We start from the raw sequence: 21,625 nt of genomic DNA on the forward strand, positions 1-21,625 counted from the left end.
GCGATCGGCGGCTCGCGGGCGGTTGGTCGGGCTCTCGGCTCTCTGGTCTCGCGGCGGCATCGTGGGGCTCGGCGCCCTCGGGTACTTGGGGTGGGCGGGAGGCATGGCTGGGACCCCCGCGCCGGGCAGCAGGAAGCGGAGTGAGCCCCCGGCACCTCGCCCTGGCCCGCCGCCCGGCATTGGGCTCCCCCCGAGCAAACGGGCTCGGGGCTTTCCCGCAGCCGCCGCGCCGGACCCCGAAGACCCGTTCGGCGCGCACGAGGACTTCACTGCTGACGACCTGGAAGAGCTTGACACCCTTGCGTCACAGGCCCTGAGCCAATGCCCTTCGGCGGCTCGGGACGTGCCCAGTGAGTGCCCCTCGAGGCCTTTTCCCCAGAGGGTGTTGCAGACCACGACTGATCCTTTGAAGGCTTTGGCGTCACAACCCCCATGGCGAGTGCGGTCCAGGTGTCTTGCACCGACACTGCGCTGTCACCTTTTTAAAACATAGGAACACCCTGATTTAAGCAGAGGTTGTGTTCCAAAAGGTCATTTGATCTGGGGGAGAAATATATCAGGAATGTCAAAAAGCTATATAAATATAGAAAGCTAGGTTGGCATTTTACTTTATTTTCTAAAATTGAGGCCACTGGGTTCTTGGTTCTAAGCAGAGATCATTGAAACACAGCTGATGCAATACACCACTATCAGAACCATCACTGCCCATGCATGGGGAGCCATTCTTGTGACAGGTTTGGGAAGCTTTAGATCTTATGAAGCCCACTGTCCCCCTTGCACAGTGTGAGCATGGGAGGGACCTGGCACAGGCAAGACATGAAAGAAATTTGTTCTTTTATACATCCAATAAGCTGCTAGGGGGCCCAAATGTTAAGAACTTCAGTGGACATAGCAATCGCCAAAATACAAAAACTCCTTCCTGCATGGAGCTTACACTGTAGTTGGAGAATGAGTGAAATCTTGTGGGGCTCCCAGAAGAGAAAAGTTTTGAGGGCACCTTGCATCTGTACTTGGATATTTCAAGGTATCTTAAACTCAACACAATCATTTCCTGGAAACCCAGTCCTCCTTCAGCATCTCCAGAAAACACTGGTTGATGATCAAATGTTTCACAAGACAATGACTAGCGCCACTCTCCATCCAGTGGTGCAAGGCAACTATTGCCCCTTCCTTGACCCTATGTCTATTCCTTTCCAAATTCTGTCAACTTTAGCTTCTTAATCCATCTCTGAAATCCATCCTATTTGCATCATTTCTACCAACTCCCTGATCTTTGCTACCATGATTCCTCCCCTGGACAGTAGTCTGCAAAATTGGCTCCCCATTTTCAGTCTTGAGTCTCCACAAGTCAGACTTCATGCCGATCTTTTCCAAACTGAAATCTGGCTGTGTCTCACACAGATACATGTGAACATCCTTACTGAAAGTCCTTTAATGACTTCCCACTGCTTCTAGTATAAAGACCAAAATCCCTAATGTGGCCTGCAAGGCCCAGCATGGTCTGGCTCTTTCTTACTCTCCCTCTGGATTCTAGCCACACTAACTTTCCTTCATTTTTTGAATTATCTCTGCTTCCTTACAATACAGGAACTTTATACCTTGTTCGTTCTTGTACACTTAGTGTTCTTTCCATCTATTCATCTCCACTTATCTGATTGATTCCTGCTTGTCCTTCAGCTCTCACCTCATTCAAATCTTCCTTAGGGGAGACTAATGTTCCAGTCATTCCACTTGGGTCAGACTGTCCTATATAGGCTTCCCTGTATTTGTTCTCTGCAGCTGTTGTCACAGTTGTAATTTTGCAGTTACTTATATATTTGGTAAATGTCCTATAAGCAAGGACTGTATTTTGTTCACCCCTGCATTGTACCGTTAGACACTAACATCATGTTCTTAGGTTGGAAAAAATACCTATATTGCTTACTAGATCTTTCTCCACTTTGTTTTCAAGAGTGATTCTTTTCAGCATTTTCTGGCAAACATGGGAAAATGTGGAGTTCTGAAAGGTATATGGGAACTTTTTTTTACAGGTATTCATAAGGTCCACAGATTAGATGGGATGTCAAAAAATCCTGCAGGGAAAAACAGAGAAGGTGTTCCAGTTAAAGATAATTTCGAATTAGAGGTACTTCAGGCACAATACAAAGAACTTAAAGAAAAGGTAAGTGACTTGTGGTTTTTGTAGTTAATTCACTTCACTTATTCATTGCACAATGAAATATATAAAAGTTTTAAAACAATAATCTAGATTCATCCTTATGAAATGAGAAGCCTGGGGAAAGGAAGCCAGAAAATGTAGGCTTAAAGGAACAAAATAATGAGATTTCTGACAGCCAAGGCAAGGAAAAAACACTGTATACCGGACCCAAAAAGAGATACAAGCTGTTTTGACACTGAGATGAATTTATAGCAGTTATCTTTATATGAAGAACACAACATCGTAATGATTGCTATTTTCATTGGCGGTTTTGCAAGAAAACAGACATCCTTCATATGACCATCTGTAGGTCCCTAAGAAAACTAGAAAGATAATGTGTAATTTTAATTCTGTGAAGTGTGTGACTCAGATTGTTAAATGCCTCGTAGAGCCTAAAGAATTTGCATATGTGAGTGACAAGTGTATCTTTAAGCTTATCTTACTGAATATAGGCTGTCCCATGAACAAGCCTAGCAGACCATGGTGACATCTGATTAGTACAGATATATTTTGAATACTCATTGGTCTATAGGACATGTTTTTCTGTACTTTCTCCATCTCCCTAGTTACATATTAAAACAAAGTACATAAGTAATTTTCCCTTACAAACTTTTCACAAGATAAATTTGGAATTTACAGCTGAAGGCAATGGAAGAAAAAGTCCTCATTAAGAATGGAGAAATTAAAATTTTGCGGGACTCACTGCATCAGACAGAATCCATTCTAGAGGAACAGAGAAGATCACATTTTCTTCTTGAGCAAGAGAAAACCCAGGCACTCAGTGACAAAGAAAAGGAGTTCTCCAAAAAGGTGACCCAGAGCATTTGTTTTGCATGTTATGGCTTTGCCTGCTGAGTTCCTTTAGAAGCAATGAGCAATATTGCCTATAAATCATCTGGGGAGATTTCAACAGTTGTTTTTCTTAAATACTTTCTGCTATTAGCTAATCACCATGAGCTTTTCTTCTAGGGTCAGCATGTGGTTTTGAAAAGGACTTAGATGAAACTCTGCTTTTCTGTCGTATTTGGTCTTAATAAATTACTAGCTTAGACTTTCTAGAAACAGGTTTAAATTAGGGCCCTTTTGGTAGATCAGAAACTTAATTGAGCCAGGCACAATGGCTCACCCCTGTAATCCCAACAACTCAGGAGGCTGAGACAAGAGGATCGCTTGAGGCCAGGAGTTCAAGACCAGCCTAGGCTACATAGTGAGACCCTGTCTCTAAAAAAATAAAAAATAAATTCAATTGACCTAGTTTATGCCAAAAGGAAACATATTGGCTTCCATGACCAACTCTGGGAAAAATGGATGTGTTTGGGCCTTGAATGACTTTAACCTTGCCAGGACATGTTTTTATTTTCTCTGCTATAGATAGGCTCCATCCTTATAAAAGAGGATGTTTTCTTTAGAATGTTGTGGGTTTATATTTTATAACTCCACAGCATGGTTAAGATTTGGGCTCCTTCATTTCAAGTTTTTTTTTTTTTTGAGACGGAATCTCACTCTGTTGCCCGAGCTAGAGTGCCATGGCGTCAGCCTAGCTCACAGCAACCTCAAACTACTGGGCTTAAGCAATCCTTCTGCCTCAGCCTCCCAAGTAGCTGGGACTACAGGCACGCGCCACCATGCCCGGCTAATTTTTTCTATATATTTTTAGTTGGCCAATTAATATCTTTCTATTTTTAGTAGAGATGGTGTCTTGCTCTTGCTCAGGCTGGTTTCAAACTCCTGACCTTGAGCTATCCTCCTGCCTTGGCCTCCTACAGTGCTAGGATTACAGGCGTGAGCCACCACGCCCAGCTCATTTCCTTTGGAAGGAATGCTCTGATTGTTCTAACTTAAATTAGATGCCTGTCCCTGGACTAGCTGCTATTCAAATCATATTGTCAGAAATAGGGAAATGATTGTTTCCAAGGGAAGAGGAGATGCTCTTCTGGGAAGAAAAACAGTAGGTTTCCAATACATACCACCACTTTCTTTCAGTACTTCCCCATGCTTCAATCTCAAGGATATGGGGTCTTGCCCAGGCACAGTGGCTCACGCCTATATTCCTAGCACTCTGGGAGGCCAAGGTGGGAGGATCATTTGAGCTCAGGAGTTCAAGACCAGCCTGAGCAAGAACGAGACCCCATCTCTACTAAAAATGGAAAGAAATTAGCTGGACAACTAAAAATATAGAAAAATTAGCAGGGCATGGTGGCGAATGCCTGTAGTCCCAGCTACTTGAGAGGCTGAGGCAGGAGGATCACTTAAGCCCAGGAGTTTGAGGTTGCTGTGAGCTAGACTAACGCCACGGCACTCTAGCCCCAGCAGCAGAGTGAGACTCAGTGTCAAAAAAAAAAAAAGAGCTTTCTGATCCCTCAAGGATATGGGGTCTTATTCTCTTATTACTGTATTCACCAAACTCTAAATAAGCACTTACCTGTGTCCAGCACTAATAGCAGTAGTTGACTTTCCATATAAGTCATAAAGAGTAAGGAATTTACATACATACAAACCAAAGTTTGAATCTAGTCTTCATCACACAGAAGTGGTGATCTCAAGGTAATGACCTAAGCTCCATTACTCATTTCCCTTATCTGTTCCGAGAAATAACTGGAAAGGTTGGGAGACTGAAACATTCCTGCACTTACTGTGTCTGGTGCTGTGCTTGGGACAGAGCGTGCTTGGAGAATGTTGGCTGTAGCCCATGGATGCCAGAGCAGCAGGTCTCCCTATATTGCACAGGGTTTTGGTAAAACTATTCCAAATACTCCACGCAAACTTTTCAAGAAGACCTGGAATTGTGCACCACTATGTTCATTAAAAAGTCAAATGTTACTGCTGAGTTATAGCACCTTGCCAAGCTCTATGCTGGACATGTTACATTCATTGTTCTATTTAATCCCCCTAACCATGATGAAGCCAGGTATTTATATTATAGATTCAGAGAGGCTAAGTAAATGGTGGGGCTAATATTTGAACCCTCACAATAGCTAGAGTCAAATATCTTTCTAGAGTATCATGCTGTCATTAGGAAGAAAGCTAATGTCTGAGAATTTAGGACATTTATATCACAGTCGACTTCTCCCGCAGGGAGAAACAGAGTCATCTCACTCTGTCACCCAGACAGAGTGCTCCTGAGCCAGGACTCCTGGGTCTACTGATCCTCCCACTGCAGCCTCCCAAAGTACTGGGATTGCAGTCGTGATCCACTGTGCTCAGTCCACAGCAAACATTTTCTTTTTTTTGGAGACAGTCTTGCTGTATCTCCTCAGCTAGAGTGCAGTGGCATCATCGTAGCTCACTACAACCTCAAACTCCTGAGCTCAAGCAATCCTCCTGCCTCCCCCTCCTGAGTAGCTGGGAATACAGGTGCTCTCCATGAAGCCTGGCTAATTTTTTTCTAGTTTTAGTAGAGACAAGGGGGTCTCGCTCTTGCTCAGGCTGGTCTTGAAACTCCTGACCTCAGGCAATCCTACCACCTTGGTCCCCCAGAGTGCTAGGATTACAGGCGTGAGCCACCGTGCCCAGCCCCATGGCAAACCTTCATATGTATTTTTCATTGTTTTTCCCTCACTAGCTTGGGATTTTGAAGGCTAGAGATATTTTTGTGTATATGATGGGGCCACTATGAGTATGTTTCTTTTGCCTTTCAGCTCCAGTCATTGCAGTCTGAACTCCAGTTTAAAGATGCAGAGATGAATGAATTAAGGACAAAGCTTCAGAGCAGCGAACGAGCAAATAAACTGGCTGCTCCCTCCATTTCCCATGTCAGGTAATGATGGTGCTGGAGGGGTAATTCAGTTTTGCATTGTTTAATAAAAAAGTTGTATAACAATGTCAGACTAGTCCTTAATGAAGGTTGTTTAGACTCTGCGATCTGGGCAGAGATCTTCTTTCCTGAAGGATTCGAGGTGGTTTGGATTAAAGTTGAATGGTTTGAGGTATCACAGCATAAAGGCCCATACTCTAGAAGTACCTCTTCTGTGGGGACCTTATAAACACAGTTCCTTAGGACTAGAAAAGGCTGGAAAGGTGATCTCCAAATATGGGGGTGGACCAGTCTTCATTTTGATGTAACTTCTTTAACATAACAGATTTTGCCGCAAATATGAGTGTATTTTAGTTCTGGCTACTTAGAATATTTTTTCTTATTTGCTGCCCTGGGACCTTTGTCCAATAGCCCCCTCTTCAGCTGCCAGATGTGCTTAGTTTGTTAATGGTCTGTGTCTTACCCTCTGCCTGCCAGACAAGTCTGGCACTATCAGTCAGCCTTGAAATTTGAACAGTGTCAGTCAGGACATCTTTTTCTGGTATTGAACATTCTACTGCCTTTACTCACAATGGGGAGTGTGAAATTGAACTCTCCATGTCCTGTGTAGTACACATAAGAGCTGAGAGAGTCCTCTTAACACAACAGAAAGGTCTCCACGTTGTAGGATCAGATCAGAGCATTAAGACTGCTGCTCTATCACAGAGATGTTGGCACTGAGGAACTTACTCAGTTTTCAGTATACCTTCTAATAGGTTTATCAAAATTTATTTAGATAAACCTCTTTCTGTTGAAAGTCTTTGGATTCAGTCTATCACTGTTAAAAATAGGTTATCCCAACATTGTAAAGATTTTTTTTTTTTTGTAAAGATGTTTTGATGGACTTGGAAATAGGGAAATAGGAAAGAAATTATGGCCAGTATTTTTGGGTGATTTGAAAAATAGGGTAATAAACGAAAAACTTTTTCAATAATTTGGATCAAAATGCCTGGAATTTTGCACTGCTATCCTAACAAAGAATGACAGGTGTGTAATAGATAAAATCTTTGGTTAAAACACCTAGACATGAAAAGTTTAAAGTTTGTTAGAAGTTTTAAAATCCAGTATTTTAAGTGGATTTAGCAGAATCATTACTTTCGTTTCATAGTTAACTTTCTCCAGTCCTAGGAAAAGTCCTTCTGTGGTTATAAAGCCAGAAGCATGTTCTCCACAATTTGGAAAAACATCTTTTCCTACAAAGGAGTCTTTCAGTGCTAACATGTCCTTTCCGCACCCCTGCCAGACAGAGCCAGGATATAAGCCTCTTGTGGGCAAAGAGGGTAAGTCAGTCTATTGCTATATAACAAACTACCCAAACTTAAGGTTTAAAACAACAATAATTATTTCTCCCAATTTCTGTGGATCAGCAATTCTGACAGGGCACAGTGGGGTTCAGGTTATCTCTGGGGACTGGAATCACTGGCAGCTTATTTGAGGCTGGCGGATCCATTTCAAGGTGGCTTACTCGTGTAGCTGGCAGTGTGATTCCCCTCCACGAAAGGATACTCAGTAGTCTCCCCACAGGGCTACTGAGTATCCTCATAACCTGGTGAATGGCTTCCTCTAGAGCTAGCAAACCCAGAGAGAGAGCCCGGGAGAAGCTATCCTTTTTTATGGCCTAGCCTCAGAAGTCACATAGCATCACTTTTGCCACATTCTATCTGTTAAAAGTAAATTACGCAGTCTGGGCCGCATGCAAGGGGAAAGAAACTAGGCTGCACCTTTTGAAGGGAGGTATAGCAAAGAATTTTCAAACTTTTTTTTTTAAGAGACAGGATCTCACTCTGTCACCAGGATAGAGTGCAGTGGTGTGATCATAGCTCACTGCAGCCTTGCACTCCTGGGCTCAAGTGATCTTTGTGCCTCAGCCTTCCAAGTAGCTGAGACTATAGGTGGGTGTGCACCACCACACCTGGCTAATTTTTCTTATGTTTTATAAGAGACAGGGGAGTCTTGCTGTTTTGCCCAAACTGGTCTCAAATTCCTGCCTTCAAGTGATCCCCTCCATCTCAGCTTCCCAAGTGCTGGGATTACAGATGTGAGCCACCATACTCCGCCTGGGCATATTTTAAAACCATCACAGGCAGCATCAATTGACCATTCCAGGAACATAGCTATATGCAGGGACCTGTGTTCCTTTCATAGTCTAGCCTTGCATTTGTGTAACTCAGTCCAGACTGAGGGAATGCTGCTGCTTTCTGGAGTGAGACAATCTAACATTGATAGGTTTGTACTCTGAGACACTGCTCTGCTGGTTTATCTTATAATTCAGATATGTTGACTGTCTTCCCACTGTTAGCCTTGTCACATCATTGGCCATCACACTACTTCTGAGAAACCGCAGGCCATTCATATTTTCGGTGTCTAGCAACTAAAGGGGCAGTGTGGGATAGTGTAGCAGGCAGGCAATAGAGCCCAACAGCCTGCTTGGGCAGTCCCAATCACACTGGTTGCTGGCTTATGTGATTTGACCGAGTCCCTTAACCTCTTTGCCTTAGTTTCCCTGTATGTAGAACAGAGCTAATGATAACAACTCCTTGTAGAATTGCTATGAGGAACAAATGAGCTTATATGTGTAAGGCTCTTAGAACAATGTCTGGCACATAATAAACACCATGTAAATGTTAGTGGTTACCATTTTTGTCTAATTTCCTCATTTTGAAGAGAGGCAAACTGCTTAATTTTCTTTTCCTTTCCTTGTATGAGTTCTTGTTTTATATGAGGAAGGTAAAAGATACAGGGGCTCTTGAGCTGCTTTGGCTCTTGTTTTGATCCAGGGTTGAAGACGTAGAACACTGTGTTTTAAACTCATTACAGGTAAGAGTTTCTGATATGCCTGTGCTTTTATGGTCAAGTTTTGATTCACATTTTATCTAGTTTCAGATAATAAGACCCACAGTCTGAGAAGTAACCAGATAAAGCAAGAAGAGGCCCAGAAAAGCTTTGTTGACAGCTGGAGGCAGAGATCAAACACTCAAGGTACCAGAATCCATGCTTCTCCTACAGGGGCCTGTATGGCTCCAGTTGTCCTCGGTGATGCCCAGTAGAATTGCTGGGGAACTCTCTGGGGCTCTAAGAACCAGTGGCCCAGGCAGTCCTTCAGAGAGTCTAGGGAAATAGAGGTCTATGACTCAAACAGAAGACTTTACAAAATGAAAAGGGCCAAGAGCAAGTGTTTCCAGAACTTTCTGTACCCATAGGCATCTTAACAGGACTTAATGGCAGCTTTGAGGACAGTTGCCATCCAAGAAACCCTTACCTTTTCCTTCTGAGGCCATAGAAAAAGTCTTCCATGGCTATGCACAATGGCTCACCCCTATAATCCTAGCACTCAGGGAGGCCAAAGCAGGAGGATTGCTTGAGGTCAGGAGTTCGAGACTAGCCTGAGCAAGAGCAAGACCCTGTCTTGACCAAAAATAGAAAAATTATCCAGGCATGGTGGCGTGCACCTGTGGTCCAAGCTACTCAGGAGGCTGAGGCAGGAGGATCACTTGGAGCCCAGGAGTTTGAGGTTGCAGTGAGCTATGAGTTGTGCTATGAGCTATGAGCCACTACACTATACCCAGAGTGACAGAACAAGACCCTGTCTCAAAAAAAGAAAAAAAAGAAAAGGTCTCCCATGTCAGAACTGTCTAGAGTCTCCTTATCTTCTGCAGGTTCCATTTTGATAAACCTGCTCCTGAAGCAGCCTTTGATCCCCGGGTCATCCCTAGGTCTTTGCCACCTCCTCAGCAGTTGTTCTGAATCTCCTACTGGCACCTTCTTGCAGCCACCAGGGTTTGGCAGGTAAGTGTAAAATTCCTGGGAGGCTTGTTTGGGAAGGAGTTTCTAGGAAGCAAGTCCCTTTCTGGCCTTGGCCAGCCTGGGAGGTCTGTGGGATGGGCAGAAAGCCTAGAGAATTTGGCAGGGAAGCTGTCTGTGGCCCATGACCTTATCTCCATCCCACACTTATCTGTTTTCTTTTATGTTTGTTGCCAGTACCTTGGCTGGGATTTCAGGCCTCAGGACCACAGGTTCTCAGGATGGGTCATTTTCCCTCTCCGCCCTGAGAGAAGCACAGAACATGGCATTCACTGGACTCAATCTAGTTGCCAGGAATGAAGGCTCATGTGATGGAGACTCAGCAGAGGAAGGCAGAAGGGCCTTCCCACTCTGCCAGCTTCCTGGAGCCGTGCATTTCCTCCCCCTTGTACAGTTCTTCATCGGCTTATACTGCCAGGCTCTGCAGGATTTGGCAGCAGCTAAGAGAAGTGGAGCACCTGGGGACTTACCGACACATTCCTCCTGCGTGAGCTCTGGGGTAGAGGCCAGCCCTGAGGATTCAATTTGCAACCTGGAAGGCTTCTCTGTGGCTTCACTTAGCATTCTTCAGCACCTGGTGTGCCACAGCGGAGCAGTCGTCTGTGTATTACTGTCAGGAGTGGGGGCGGATTCTGCTGCTGGGGAAGGAAACGGGAGCCTGGTTCACAGACATAGTCGTGGAGATATGACCTCAGCCCCCAGGGGGGTTGCTGATGAGCAAGGACAGCATCCACTATTGAAGATGCTTCTTCATCTATTGGCTTTCTCTTCTGCAGCAACAGGTCACCAAGCCAGTGTCCTGAGCCAGTGCCTTAAGGTTTTGGTGAAATTAGCCGAAAACACTTCCTCTCATTTCTTGCCCAGGTATAAAAGCAGCATAGGAGTCATGATTCTTTGTGGGTATTACTGACCTTTTAAAGTTTAACCTGTGGCCCTTGTACTTTGCTCATATCTTGACTTATCTACACTAGTCAGTTCTAAGGCTTGGTTCCAGCAGTTCTGAAGTGATAGGATGATGGGAAGATGGGAAGTGGGGCCAGGTGTTAGTAGAACCAAGAAAGTAGTTTATTTGATTTTGTTCTGCCTCTGAAAAACAGGTAAGCAAAAGGCACTCATGATAAAAGGAGGCTGTTAGCCACTAGGGAAGAGAATCCTGCCCCAGGACAAAGGCTGCACCAAGAGGCCTTTGAACCCAAGATGTGGATCAGGTGAAGACCACATACCACAACCACATTGAAATTTAGTGGGTTCCCTAAGGAAGCAGAGGGTGTGAGGTGGGCCTGCAGCACCTGAGCTAACCTTGCTGGGAGTATCTGACCATCATCATTGTCCCCACCTCTAGCATGAGTCTCAAGTTGCTTGTTTTTGTTAAGGTTTGTTGGAAGTGGTAGTACAGTAGACCTCACTAATGAACACTGTTATCATAAATTCCTAACTTAGGATTCCAGAGGCACAAGATTGGGAGGAACTATAAATACCATCCAGGCCGGGCTTGGTGGCTAAAGCCTGTAATCCTAGCACTCTGGGAGGCCAAGGCAGGCAGATTGCTCAAGGTCAGGAGTTTGAAACCAGCCTGAGCAAGAGCAAGACCCCGTCTCTACTATAAATAGAAAGAAATTAATTGGCCAACTAAAAATATATAGAAAAAATTAGCCAAGCATGGTGGTGCATGCCTGTAGTCCCAGCTACTCAGGAGGCTGAGGCAGGAGGATCGCTTGAGCCCAGGAGTTTGAGGTTGCAGTGAGCTAGGCTGATGCCACAGCACTCTAGCCTGGGCAGCAGAGTGAGACTCTGTCTCAAAAAAAAAAAAAAAAAAAATACCATCTGGCCCACACCCTCATCCAGTAATCCAGTCTCCCTCCTAGCACTCTTCCAAGAGGCGATTTCCTATGTTGGAATGACTCCACCAGCTGGACATATCTTAAGTCATCTCATATCTGAGCTTGGCATTCCTGTTTCCTAAAAACACTTCTGGATCCTGGTTTCCATCTGAATATTTTTGGGTAGTCTGGTCCATGCTCAGAGCTGGACACAGTATTGTAGTGTGGACATGGCAGGATGGGGAAGCAGACCATCACCCCGCGCCCGGCAGGGGTCCAGCTCATAGCAGCTGGTTGTTTGTATCATATTTGTTAAATGAATGAATCCCAGAAACCATGTTTTTATCAATTCTCTTGGTAGGCACACCATCATTCCTGTTGAGCTTGTTCACAGGGACACTCAAAAATTTCATGGCTGGCCGGGCACGGTGGCTCACGCCTGTAATCCTAGCACTCTGGGAGGCCGAGGGGGGCAGATTGCTCTAGGTCAGGAGTTCGAAACCAGCCTGAGCAAGAGCGTCTCTACTATAAATAGAAAGAAATTAATTGGCTAACTAATATATATAGAAAAAATTAGCCGGGCATGGTGGCGCATGCCTGTAGTCCCAGCTGCTTGGGAGCCTGAGGCAGGATCGCTTGAGCCCAGGAGTTTGAAGTTGCTGTGAGCTAGGCTGACGCCACAGCACTCACTCTAGCCTGGACAACAAAGCGAGACTCTGTCTCAAAAAAAAAAAAAAATTTCTTGGCTGCTCACTGCAGGCCAGATGGCTTCCACTCACTGGCTTGTGTGACACACTCATGGCCCTGCATCCTCACACCCAGCACAGAGCCTGCTCACTGTTAGCGCTCAGTATTTGCTGTGTGAATAAACCCTGAATTGAGGCAGGGAAAACTGAAACCCTGTAGGGAGCATGCTGGTTGGAAGTGGGGGTTTAACCAAGTGGGTCTCCTGAGCCACTGCCCTGTCTCTTTCTGACATCACCTCCCACGCAGCGCTTCTCTTCAGAACTCCTTCGTGTTTAAGCTGAACCCACTCCACGCAGCTTCCTGTTCACCTTGGAGTGAAAGCTAGGGGCAGGCGTGTTGAAATTCCAAAGCAGTATGTGACACAAAACAAGGAGCAAGGAAGGCTGTAGTCTCTTCTGTCCCTCAGTGGCATTGTAAAGGACATCCTTGCCCACCTCAGCTTCAGAGCAGATCATCTTTGTCTCCCTAAGCGTAGTACTTTTGAGCTTATGGGTCTCATCCCAACTTTAACCAAAGTGGCATCACTTCATGACTTATCTGTTTTGCATACTGGAGCTCTGCATAGAATTTCATTTAAAAAGGTACTGATGCTATCAAAAAATAACTTGGAGACAACTGTGTTGTATATGAAGCTGGATTTTTTTTTCTTTTTTGCAAATACTTTCAGGGACCTTATAGCAGACTAGATAGGGGCCACTTGCAGCCCAATGGTGAGGCCAGGCAACAGCTAGGTTAAATTCCAGTTTCCCAAAAAGTTCTATATTCCCTGGCAATAAAAGAGCATTCAGCTTCTTGTCTGCTGTGCAGGATTTGCTCTAAAAGGAGTTCACCCCACATAGTGAGACCTCGCTTCCTAAGGACATAATGAATGATATTCTTGACCCTCTATGCTCTATGCTAAGACACTGCGGAGGTATGAAATGGTACACACATAGCCAGACCCTCATGCTTCGGGCTGTATGGGTTGAGCAAACAGCAGTTGCCTTGGAGCTGGGTTTCTTGGTGATAGCCATCCCTCTGCCCCCACCCGTACACACCCCATAGTGGGCACCTTCTCACACTGGCAGGAGAGAAGATGATGTTTTTCAACCAGTGGAGAAAATGCTCTTGTCTTACCAATGGTCCATTAAGGTCCAATCCTAGCCAAGTCTGTGTTTATTACTTCTGGAGCCCTGGCTAGTCCTTTGATGGGCACGGAATACTTCTGTCATACCCCAGTTATGACTTGCATCCCTGTTTGGGAACAAAGCAGGAAAGAGCCTGGGAGTGTGTGAAGGCCAGTCATCGCAGGTCCAGGGGTCCTCTCCCATTCGCTGGGTGATGCTGTAGCAGATGAGGGCCTGTTGTCTAAGCCACAGCAGCCCTGCAGTGGAAGTTAGCACCCGTTTGTCCATAGCAAGTAGCAGGTGGTTAGGCCAGCATTAGAACCCAGGGCTGGCTGACTCAGGCCTCTTCGTACTGCCCTGCTCTCATTTCCTGTTACTAGTGAAAGGTGAGACTGGACTATGGAATTGGGGTTGGGGGTGTCACGTCTCTCTGGGCCCCTGTCGTTTAGGTTCCAGTGCGTGTTCCGGGTGCTGCCACAATGCCTCAGCCCAGAGACGCCCCTGCCTAGTGTGCTGCTGACTGTAGAGCTCCTCTCCCTCCTGGCAGACCACGATGAGCTTGCTCCTCAGCTCTGTTCCCACTCAGGTAATGCGTGGCGGGCGGGCAGGTGGGCTGCTCCTGTAGACTGGAGGGAAGGGTTGTGGCAGGGATGGGGCCTGGGGCTTCCTGAGGGCTTCTGCAGCTAGTAGCCCAGGCCCTGGGTGAGAAGGGGCACCCTGAGTGAGAAGTGGGGCATCCTTTTCAGAAGGCTGCCTCCTGCTGCTGCTGTACATGTACATCACATCAAGGCCTGACAAAGTGGCCTCGGAGACACAGTGGCTTCAGCTGGAACAAGAGGTAAGAACTCCAGAGACCCTTCTAGAGACTGCTGCCCCACTCATCCTGAGAACCCACAGAATCTCCTTACCCTGGAGAGAAAGGGGGCTTTAATTCATTTTAGTGGCAAGAGTTTATCAAGGGCTAAAAAGATAAGCTCAGTTTGGGGGCTCCATGCTACAGATGCAATACAGGTGGACCCCAGGTTGTCACAGGACTTACAAAGTTGCCTGATAACTGATCCTATTCTGGCTTTGGGGCCTGGTGGCTGGAGGTAGATATGAAGGCAGGTGGGTTGTTGATGAGACACAAGTGCTGGTGCTGAGTCTGGCCTGGGAAGTCCCCACACCACCACTTCCTGGCCCCATTTGAGCAGACAAGCAGTTGCTAAAGCAACTGGGGCTCCTGTAGGAGAGGCCTGAGAAAGCCCTTGCTATGACGGGGTCTCGTTCTGCCCAGGGTGGAACAGAATCTGTTCTCGTTCTAGGCTGTGTGGCTCCTGGCTAAGCTTGGTGTGCAGAGCCCCTCCCCCCCAGTCACTGGCTCTGACTGCCAGTGCAACGTGGAGGTGAGTAGGCCAGGGGCAGGCAGGGGCCAACAGCATGGCAGCTCTGTTGGGTAAGGTGGCCCTGTGCCACCTGCCTGACTCAACCCTCCTCACCTGGGCTGAGCAGGTGGTTAGGGCGCAGGACATGGTGAGACCAGACCTCAGTCTGTGCCCTCTGTCCCCCCCAGGTGGTCAGAGCTCTCACGGTGATGCTGCACAGACAGTGGCTGACAGTGCGGAGGGCAGGGGGGCCCCCAAAGACTGACCAGCAGAAGCGGACAGTGCGGTGTCTGCGGGACACGGTGCTGCTGCTGCACAGCCTGTCCCAGAAGGACAAGCTTTTTTCCATGCACTGCGTGGAGGTCCTGCATCAGTATGACCAGGTGATGCCGGGGGTCAGCATGCTGATTCGAGGGCTTCCTGATGTGACAGACTGTGAAGGTGAGCTGGCAAGAGAGCCCCCCCTGCCCAGCCTGCGTGTGGGCTCTCCCTGAAGTTCGGGAACAAGTCAGACTCCCTGGCATTACCTCAGCAGCCCTCTGTCCACCACAGCCATTTCTGGCACTGAGGACACTTTTGTTGTCTTCCTGCCCTGGTTCTGAGCATATTGGGCTGCCTTTTGCCCATATCTGTTGAGTCGGCCTGGCAGAGCCACGGTTTTTCCAGAAATATCCGTGTCTGAATTGCCTTTGTATCACTTTGCTTGCAGTAGCTGAGGGAGCAAGGCCTGGGCGTGGAAGGGACTGGTTAGTTCCTGCGGGCGTTGGGGGAGGAGAGGTGGAGCCTCCCCCTGTCTCCAGCACCTTCGGGCCTTCACCATAGGACCCTCTTCCTTTTGGCTCAGAGGCGGCCCTGGATGACCTCTGTGCTGCAGAGACTGATGTGGATGACCCCGAGATGGACTGTGGCTGAGGCCCGAAAGCATTTGGCCACATGGTGGCACCAGCACCACTGCTTCCCTCACCTCATCAACTGATTAAAAGCGATAACCGGCAGTTCCTGCCGAGACCAGGCCAGCCTTGTTGTGTTTCCTGAGTCTGATCTGTTTCGCTGAGTGGGAGGGGACACAGGGAGGCTGGGATCCTTCTTCCTGTCCCTGGCTGCAGCTGGGACCCAGTCCCCATGGTAACTAATCTGCCTTGAGGAGGGAGCCCAGCCCTGCCTGTGGAATTGTCCTGAGTCACGGCTTTGGGCTGGGGCCATGGGAAGAAACCATTGTGTGGCAGGGAAGGAGGTGGCCCTTGGCCCAGGCCTGAATCAGGAAGGCCTAGGAAAGTGGGGCCACCAGGTGGGCACCAAAGGGCCGTGGCAGGGGCTCCCGGCAATGCTTGGGACCTGGAGCTAGCCTGGCACTGCAGCCTAGTCCTCCCAGCTGGCTCTCGCTGCACTAAGGGCCCTGACGCACTGTGGCAGCCAGCAGGCCCACAGCTGGGGATCTGCAACGGCCTCTGGGAGGGTCCAACATTCATGAGAGGGCAGAGCAGGCGGGCTGCCTAGCAGGGCGGGCCTGGCTCACGCAGCCTGTGGGCGGGTCCCCACTGAGTTTCGATTCCCGCCACTGCTGCCAGCATCTAGAAGCAGAGGGAGCGTGTGCGCCGAGTCATTGCTTCTGCGGTAAGTGTGGAACCCCAAAGGGATGGGGCAGGAACGCCACGGGTTTCTGCCACCCCAGACTAGGTGGGCACCCGCTCCCCCAAAACAGTAGAGTGTGCTTGTCCTACCGAGGAAATCACTCCACCCTCTCCAACTTCCTGTACTGAAAATGGGCCGTGGAGCTCAGGGACTGCCCGATAGCACAGGGAAGGCCTGGGATGTGCTTCTGCCCACCCCTTACCCCCACCCCACCCACTTTAGATCTTTCCACTGGACACTCACGCCCACTGCCAACCCCACTCCGTGTTCCTCCCCAGGCTCAGCAGCGGGTACCTACCCCACCATGGGCTCGCAGGCCCCACCCCCAGGGCCCATGCAGACCCTCATCTTCTTGGACCTGGAGGCTACTGGCCTGCCCTTCTCCCAGCCCAAGGTCACAGAGCTGTGCCTGCTGGCAGTCCACAGATGCGCCCTGGAGAGCCCCCCCACCTCTCAGGGGCCACCTTCCACAGTGCCCCCGCCACCGCGTGTGGTGGACAAGCTCTCCCTGTGTGTGGCTCCAGGAAAGGCCTGTAGCCCTGCAGCCAGTGAGATCACAGGGCTGAGCACAGCTGTGCTGGCAGCACATGGGCGTCAATGCTTCGACGACAGCTTGGTCAACCTGCTCCTAGCCTTCCTGCAGCGCCAGCCACAGCCCTGGTGCCTCGTGGCGCACAATGGTGACCGCTACGACTTCCCCCTGCTTCAGGCGGAGCTGGCTATGCTGGGCCTTGCCAATGCTCTGGATGGTGCCTTCTGCGTAGATAGCATCACTGCCCTGAAGGCCCTAGAACGAGCTAGTAGCCCTTGGGAGCATGGCCCAAGGAAGAGCTACAGCCTAGGCAGCATCTACACACGCCTGTACGGGCAGGCCCCGCCGGACTCACACACAGCCGAGGGTGACGTCCTAGCCCTGCTCAGCATCTGTCAGTGGAGGTCACAGGCCCTGCTGCAGTGGGTGGATGCTCACGCCAGGCCCTTCAGCACCATCAAGCCCATGTATGGGGTCACAGCCTGCGCCAGGACCAACCCAAGGTCATCTGCTGTCACAGCCACTGCACACCTGGCCACAGACAGGAACACAAGTCCCAGCCTTGGTGGGAGCAGGAGACCTGAGGCTCTTTCTCCAATGAAGGGCCCTAGATCCCCACCCAAGGAGGGCCTGCTGGCCCCACTGGGTCTGCTGGCTTTCCTGACTTTGGCAATAGCCACTCTGTATGGACTGTCCCTGGCCACACCTGGGCAGTAGGCCAAGAATGACAATCTAATAAAGACTCCCATAGCACTGAGTGGTCACTTGTCTCCTCTCCTTGGCAGCCTGGGTCTCTGTCTACACTCAGGACCTGAGAAGGAGGACAGAGATGGGCACAGTCTTTATCCCTCACTCTCCCTAGCAGGATGGTCAAACATCTGAGCCCGACAAAAGTAGGCAAGGCCGGGCGCGGTGGCTCACGCCTGTAATCCTAGCTCTCTGGGAGGCCGAGGCGGGCGGATTGCTCGAGGTCAGGAGTTCGAAACCAGCCTGAGCAAGAGCGAGACCCCCGTCTCTACTATAAATAGAAAGAAATTAATTGGCCAACTAATATATACAAAAAATTAGCCGGGCATGGTGGCACATGCCTGTAGTCCCAGCTACTTGGGAGGCTGAGGCAGGAGGATCCCTTGAGCCCAGGAGTTTGAGGTTGCTGTGAGCTAGGCTGACGCCACGGCACTCACTCTAGCCTGGGCAACAAAGCGAGACTCTGTCTCAAAAAGAAAAAAAAAAAAAAGTAGGCAAAACACAGAAACTCAAATGGGGGACAGGCTGAGTAACTGACTTAGCCTAATGCCTTATCCCAGCAGCCAAGGCTATGAAGAAAGGGGCAGAAACTCTAAATGTCAGCATTTATTATAAACAAGGGTGCAGACCCTAGACTGAGAAACATCAACAGATACACAGCTGAGACAGACCTGGTAAGACATCAACAGAGGGACAGAGAACACCGAGGTATTCATGTCTGGGCCAGAGCTGCCACCCAGCACCCCCTCCTTTGATCCAGATGGCCCCTTGGCCCAGGTGTCCCTGCTGTCAGGAAGACTGTGGACTGGGGTAGAGGAATTGGATATTCTGTGAGGCTGGTATTGGGGAAGCAAGGACTACCAGAGTTGTCAAGTTGTCCCTCTCTGGGCCCATTTCCCTCTAGGACCCAGGGGTTTGTTTCACATAACTATGACGCACATTTTAAAACAGAAAACAGGCAAAATGTTTGGCTAAAAGTAAAACAAAAACACTGCAGGGAAGAGACCTGAGTGTGTTGGTGGACAGAGGCCGCCCTGCCCACTTGTGGCAGGGGCCAAAGCCAGCAAGGGCAGGAAAGCTTCCCTGTGGGCAGCCAGGCTGTGAGTGGATGTGGCCCTCCGGGTGGTCCCAGGTAGGGTGCAGGGGCAGTTGAGGCAGGCAGCCGTCAGGGTGGGTGGGCTCTGCCCGAGGTGTTTTGGCATCAGGAGGCTGCCCGACTCCTGCCGGGTATGGCACAGGCTCCGGGGAGCAGTGGGACATCTGCCCAAAGGACTGAAACCCAGCTTGGCCAGATCCCAGGCTTGCCCACTTGCCCACCTCATGGCCCCAGCCCTGCAAAGGGCACCTCAAACCCTGGGGACAAGCCACAGCAAGCCAAACAGTGGCTGGCCACTCTGACAGCACCAGCACACATCTGCATGGTGCCCACAAAAGGCTGCACTATCCTAGCGTGACAGGCCACACCTGGTCGCCCTAGGGTGAGCTAGAAAAGACCTCCCACCCCATTCTTTGAATTTTGCTTGAGATTTTAGGAAGCATAACTTCAAGAGAGGAAGAGAATACAGGTTGGCCCGAGCCCACTCTGGCAAGGATTGTTCCCCATTTTGTCGGCATCAGGAGCCACGTGTATAGACAGCACACACACCACGCATGGGGCAGTCAGGAACTGTGCCTGCCGACCACTCACACACACACGCGACATAATCAAGTGGCAGCCAAAGACGCTCAGGGGGCCGCCTTCGGGGGCTCCATGTAGGCCGGGTTGTAGGGAGGCTGGCTGGCGGGGTAGGGCGCAGCTGCACCTCCTGCAAACAGAGAGAATACAGGTTGGCCACAGGGTGGTGAGCTTTGTGTGCATGGCAGGTGAGCAGAAGCGGGCAGAGGCCTATTCAGCCACAAACTCTGGGAGGGATGCCTGAGGGGGTGCAGGTGGGGGCCAGGAAGGGTCACAGCGTTGGCAGTGGCACTCACCAGCCAAGGTCTCATGGTAAGCCGGTGGGCCCATGGGCTGGGCCGGGTAGGGTGGCGGGTACTGCGTCGGGTAGGGTGCTGCTGGCATCCCTGGCTGTGGGGGCATGGGGTGGTAGCCCTGGTACGTCGGTCCAGGGTAGCTGGGTGGCACACTTGGAGGCTGAGGGTAAGGGGCGTGCACCACCGTGGTGGCTGTGGTGGTGGTCACAACCGCTGCAAAGAGAATCCTAGTCAAGACCCTCCATCTCCCCCCAGTTCATGAGGGGCAGGCTTGCCACCCTCCCTCCGGCTTAGCCACAGCAGAGCCCTGGCGCGGCCCTTGCCCACGCCGGGGTCTACACCCGCACACAAGGGGGGCACTGTAGGGCGGGGGTGGGTGGGCATGCTTACGACGTGGCCGGCGACACATCTTGTATAAACAGCAGCAGGAGCAGGTGAAGCAGATGATAATGGTGACAACAGAGAGCACAAAGATGGTCAGGCCGATGGCTACGGTAGCTCCGAACCTGCCAAAGAGCCGGTCGTGACCCAGGGCCTCTTGCCCCTTCCCAGGACCAGCATCCACACTTCACCGGTTTCCAGGGGACACCCCTCTTGCCAAAAGGGACTCCGGACAATTCAGTCATGGCAACTTCCTGATAGTGCAGTTTGAACCTGTTTCAGCCTCAGTTTGCTCATATGTAAAATGGGGGTGTCTGTAAGTCTATGCAAAGCTCCTTGCCCAGGGTCTGCCCCCTGCCCTGCCTGCAGGAGCATGGGAGCACGTTCTTCAAGCCTTCCCCCCACAGACATCTTGTCATCCCCCAGCCACCCAGTTCAGCAGATGGTATCAGGCACATGCCACAAGCTAGGCACTGTGGTTTGAGTCAAAAAAACTCAGCGGTGGGCAAAACAACCAAACCTGGCCTCTGAGAGCCCAGGGCCCAGTGTAGGAGGCGGATGCTGAAGATAAAATGACTGCAGAAGCACAGGTGCCGAGGGGGGAGAAGCTCCCGGAGGGCGGGGGCCAGTGCAGCCAGAAGAGCAGGGCACAGCAGCGGCCTTCCTCTGCTCGCCCCCGAGTGACCAGGACAGCGGCCTCTCACTGCATGCTTAATGTGTGGCAAGCACTGCGCGTGGTGTTCGCACACATCCCTGGCCTCCCCACCCCTGCCCAGCACGGCCACTTCACAGGCGAGGCTAGGGGCCAGAGGTGGTGACACAGAGGGGCTGGAGGCAGGACCTTGCCGGACCCTGGCCCTGGAGTGGAGGGCCTTGCCTGGGAAGTTCTCCAAATCTGACTTCCAAAGGCAGTCAGACAGAGTCCCTTACTGTTCTCTAGTGTTCCCAGAAGCCAAGCTTTATTCTAATAAACAGCAAACATTTGGTAACTGCAACAGACACATTCAAAAATGGAAGGAGCTTTGTTAGCTGCAGGGCATCCGCCCCTCAGAGGCCCAGGGAGGGTGGGGCCAGGGGCTTTCCCCTCACAGCCCAGAGAGGGAGCAGGTCCCAGCCCACAGCCCAGGGACATTCCTAAGAACAGGCCCTTCGCACCAGGCTCAAGGCTGAAAAGCAGCCAGCCAAGCTCCCAAGCAGGAGCCCTCAGCCCCCAAGCGGCCAGGACACGCCCGAGAGAGGACCAGCAGATCTGGAGATCATAGGTGTCTTCCTGCCCAACCGGAGGCAGGAAGAGAAACACACACACACATGCACACAGCAATGACGCGCCACTGCAGGGCGAGCTCTGTCCCGGCTGTCCCGGGCTCTACACAGGCAGCGGTGCCCCAGCTCACCCCATGTTAGCCTCCGCCTCACCCAGGGGCCTCCTGCACTTGCCCTGTCTCCATCACGGGCCACTCAGTTTCAAACTCCTCCCCTTTCAGAGGGGAAAAGGAAAGCGAATCTCCTCCAGATGACGTCAGCAGCATTAAGG

At 50.1% G+C, this 21,625-nt stretch overlaps 3 protein-coding genes across 6 annotated transcripts in view; 2 read left to right on the top strand and 1 right to left on the bottom strand.

The window, feature by feature from the left end:
- The first annotated feature begins 27 nt into the window (after positions 1-27).
- ATRIP (ATR interacting protein) lies at positions 28-15,841 on the top strand. Its single transcript, XM_012771152.3, has 13 exons — positions 28-350; positions 2,031-2,161; positions 2,837-3,007; positions 5,836-5,954; positions 7,113-7,270; positions 8,868-8,969; positions 9,647-9,776; positions 9,969-10,655; positions 13,914-14,050; positions 14,211-14,302; positions 14,769-14,849; positions 15,017-15,269; positions 15,673-15,841. Exons 1-13 carry the CDS (start codon positions 104-106, stop codon positions 15,738-15,740), a joined length of 2,376 nt encoding a protein of 791 aa, XP_012626606.1. The 5' UTR covers positions 28-103; the 3' UTR covers positions 15,741-15,841.
- Positions 15,842-15,942: 101 nt separating this feature from the next.
- On the top strand, positions 15,943-17,749 carry TREX1 (three prime repair exonuclease 1). Its single transcript, XM_012771177.3, has 2 exons — positions 15,943-16,442; positions 16,739-17,749. Exon 2 carries the CDS (start codon positions 16,765-16,767, stop codon positions 17,707-17,709), a length of 945 nt encoding a protein of 314 aa, XP_012626631.1. The 5' UTR covers positions 15,943-16,442; positions 16,739-16,764; the 3' UTR covers positions 17,710-17,749.
- Positions 17,750-19,254: 1,505 nt separating this feature from the next.
- The window catches only part of SHISA5 (shisa family member 5), a 19,091-nt gene continuing 16,720 nt past the window's right edge, over positions 19,255-21,625 (bottom strand). For 3 of the 4 annotated variants that reach the window (XM_012771174.2, XM_012771173.2, XM_076007431.1), the window contains exons 4-6: positions 20,101-20,216; positions 19,711-19,923; positions 19,255-19,544 (exon numbers count right to left, since the gene is read on the bottom strand). In XM_012771174.2, the coding sequence (XP_012626628.1) occupies positions 19,465-19,544; positions 19,711-19,923; positions 20,101-20,216 (409 nt within the window). In that variant the 3' untranslated portion in view covers positions 19,255-19,464. Of the gene's footprint in view, positions 19,545-19,710; positions 19,924-20,100; positions 20,217-21,485; positions 21,588-21,625 lie in introns of those variants that run through there. The other variant, XM_012771176.3, reaches the window with a different exon arrangement.

This window comes from Microcebus murinus, chromosome 1, assembly GCF_040939455.1.
Source record: "Microcebus murinus isolate Inina chromosome 1, M.murinus_Inina_mat1.0, whole genome shotgun sequence".
Classification (NCBI taxonomy): domain Eukaryota; kingdom Metazoa; phylum Chordata; class Mammalia; order Primates; family Cheirogaleidae; genus Microcebus; species Microcebus murinus.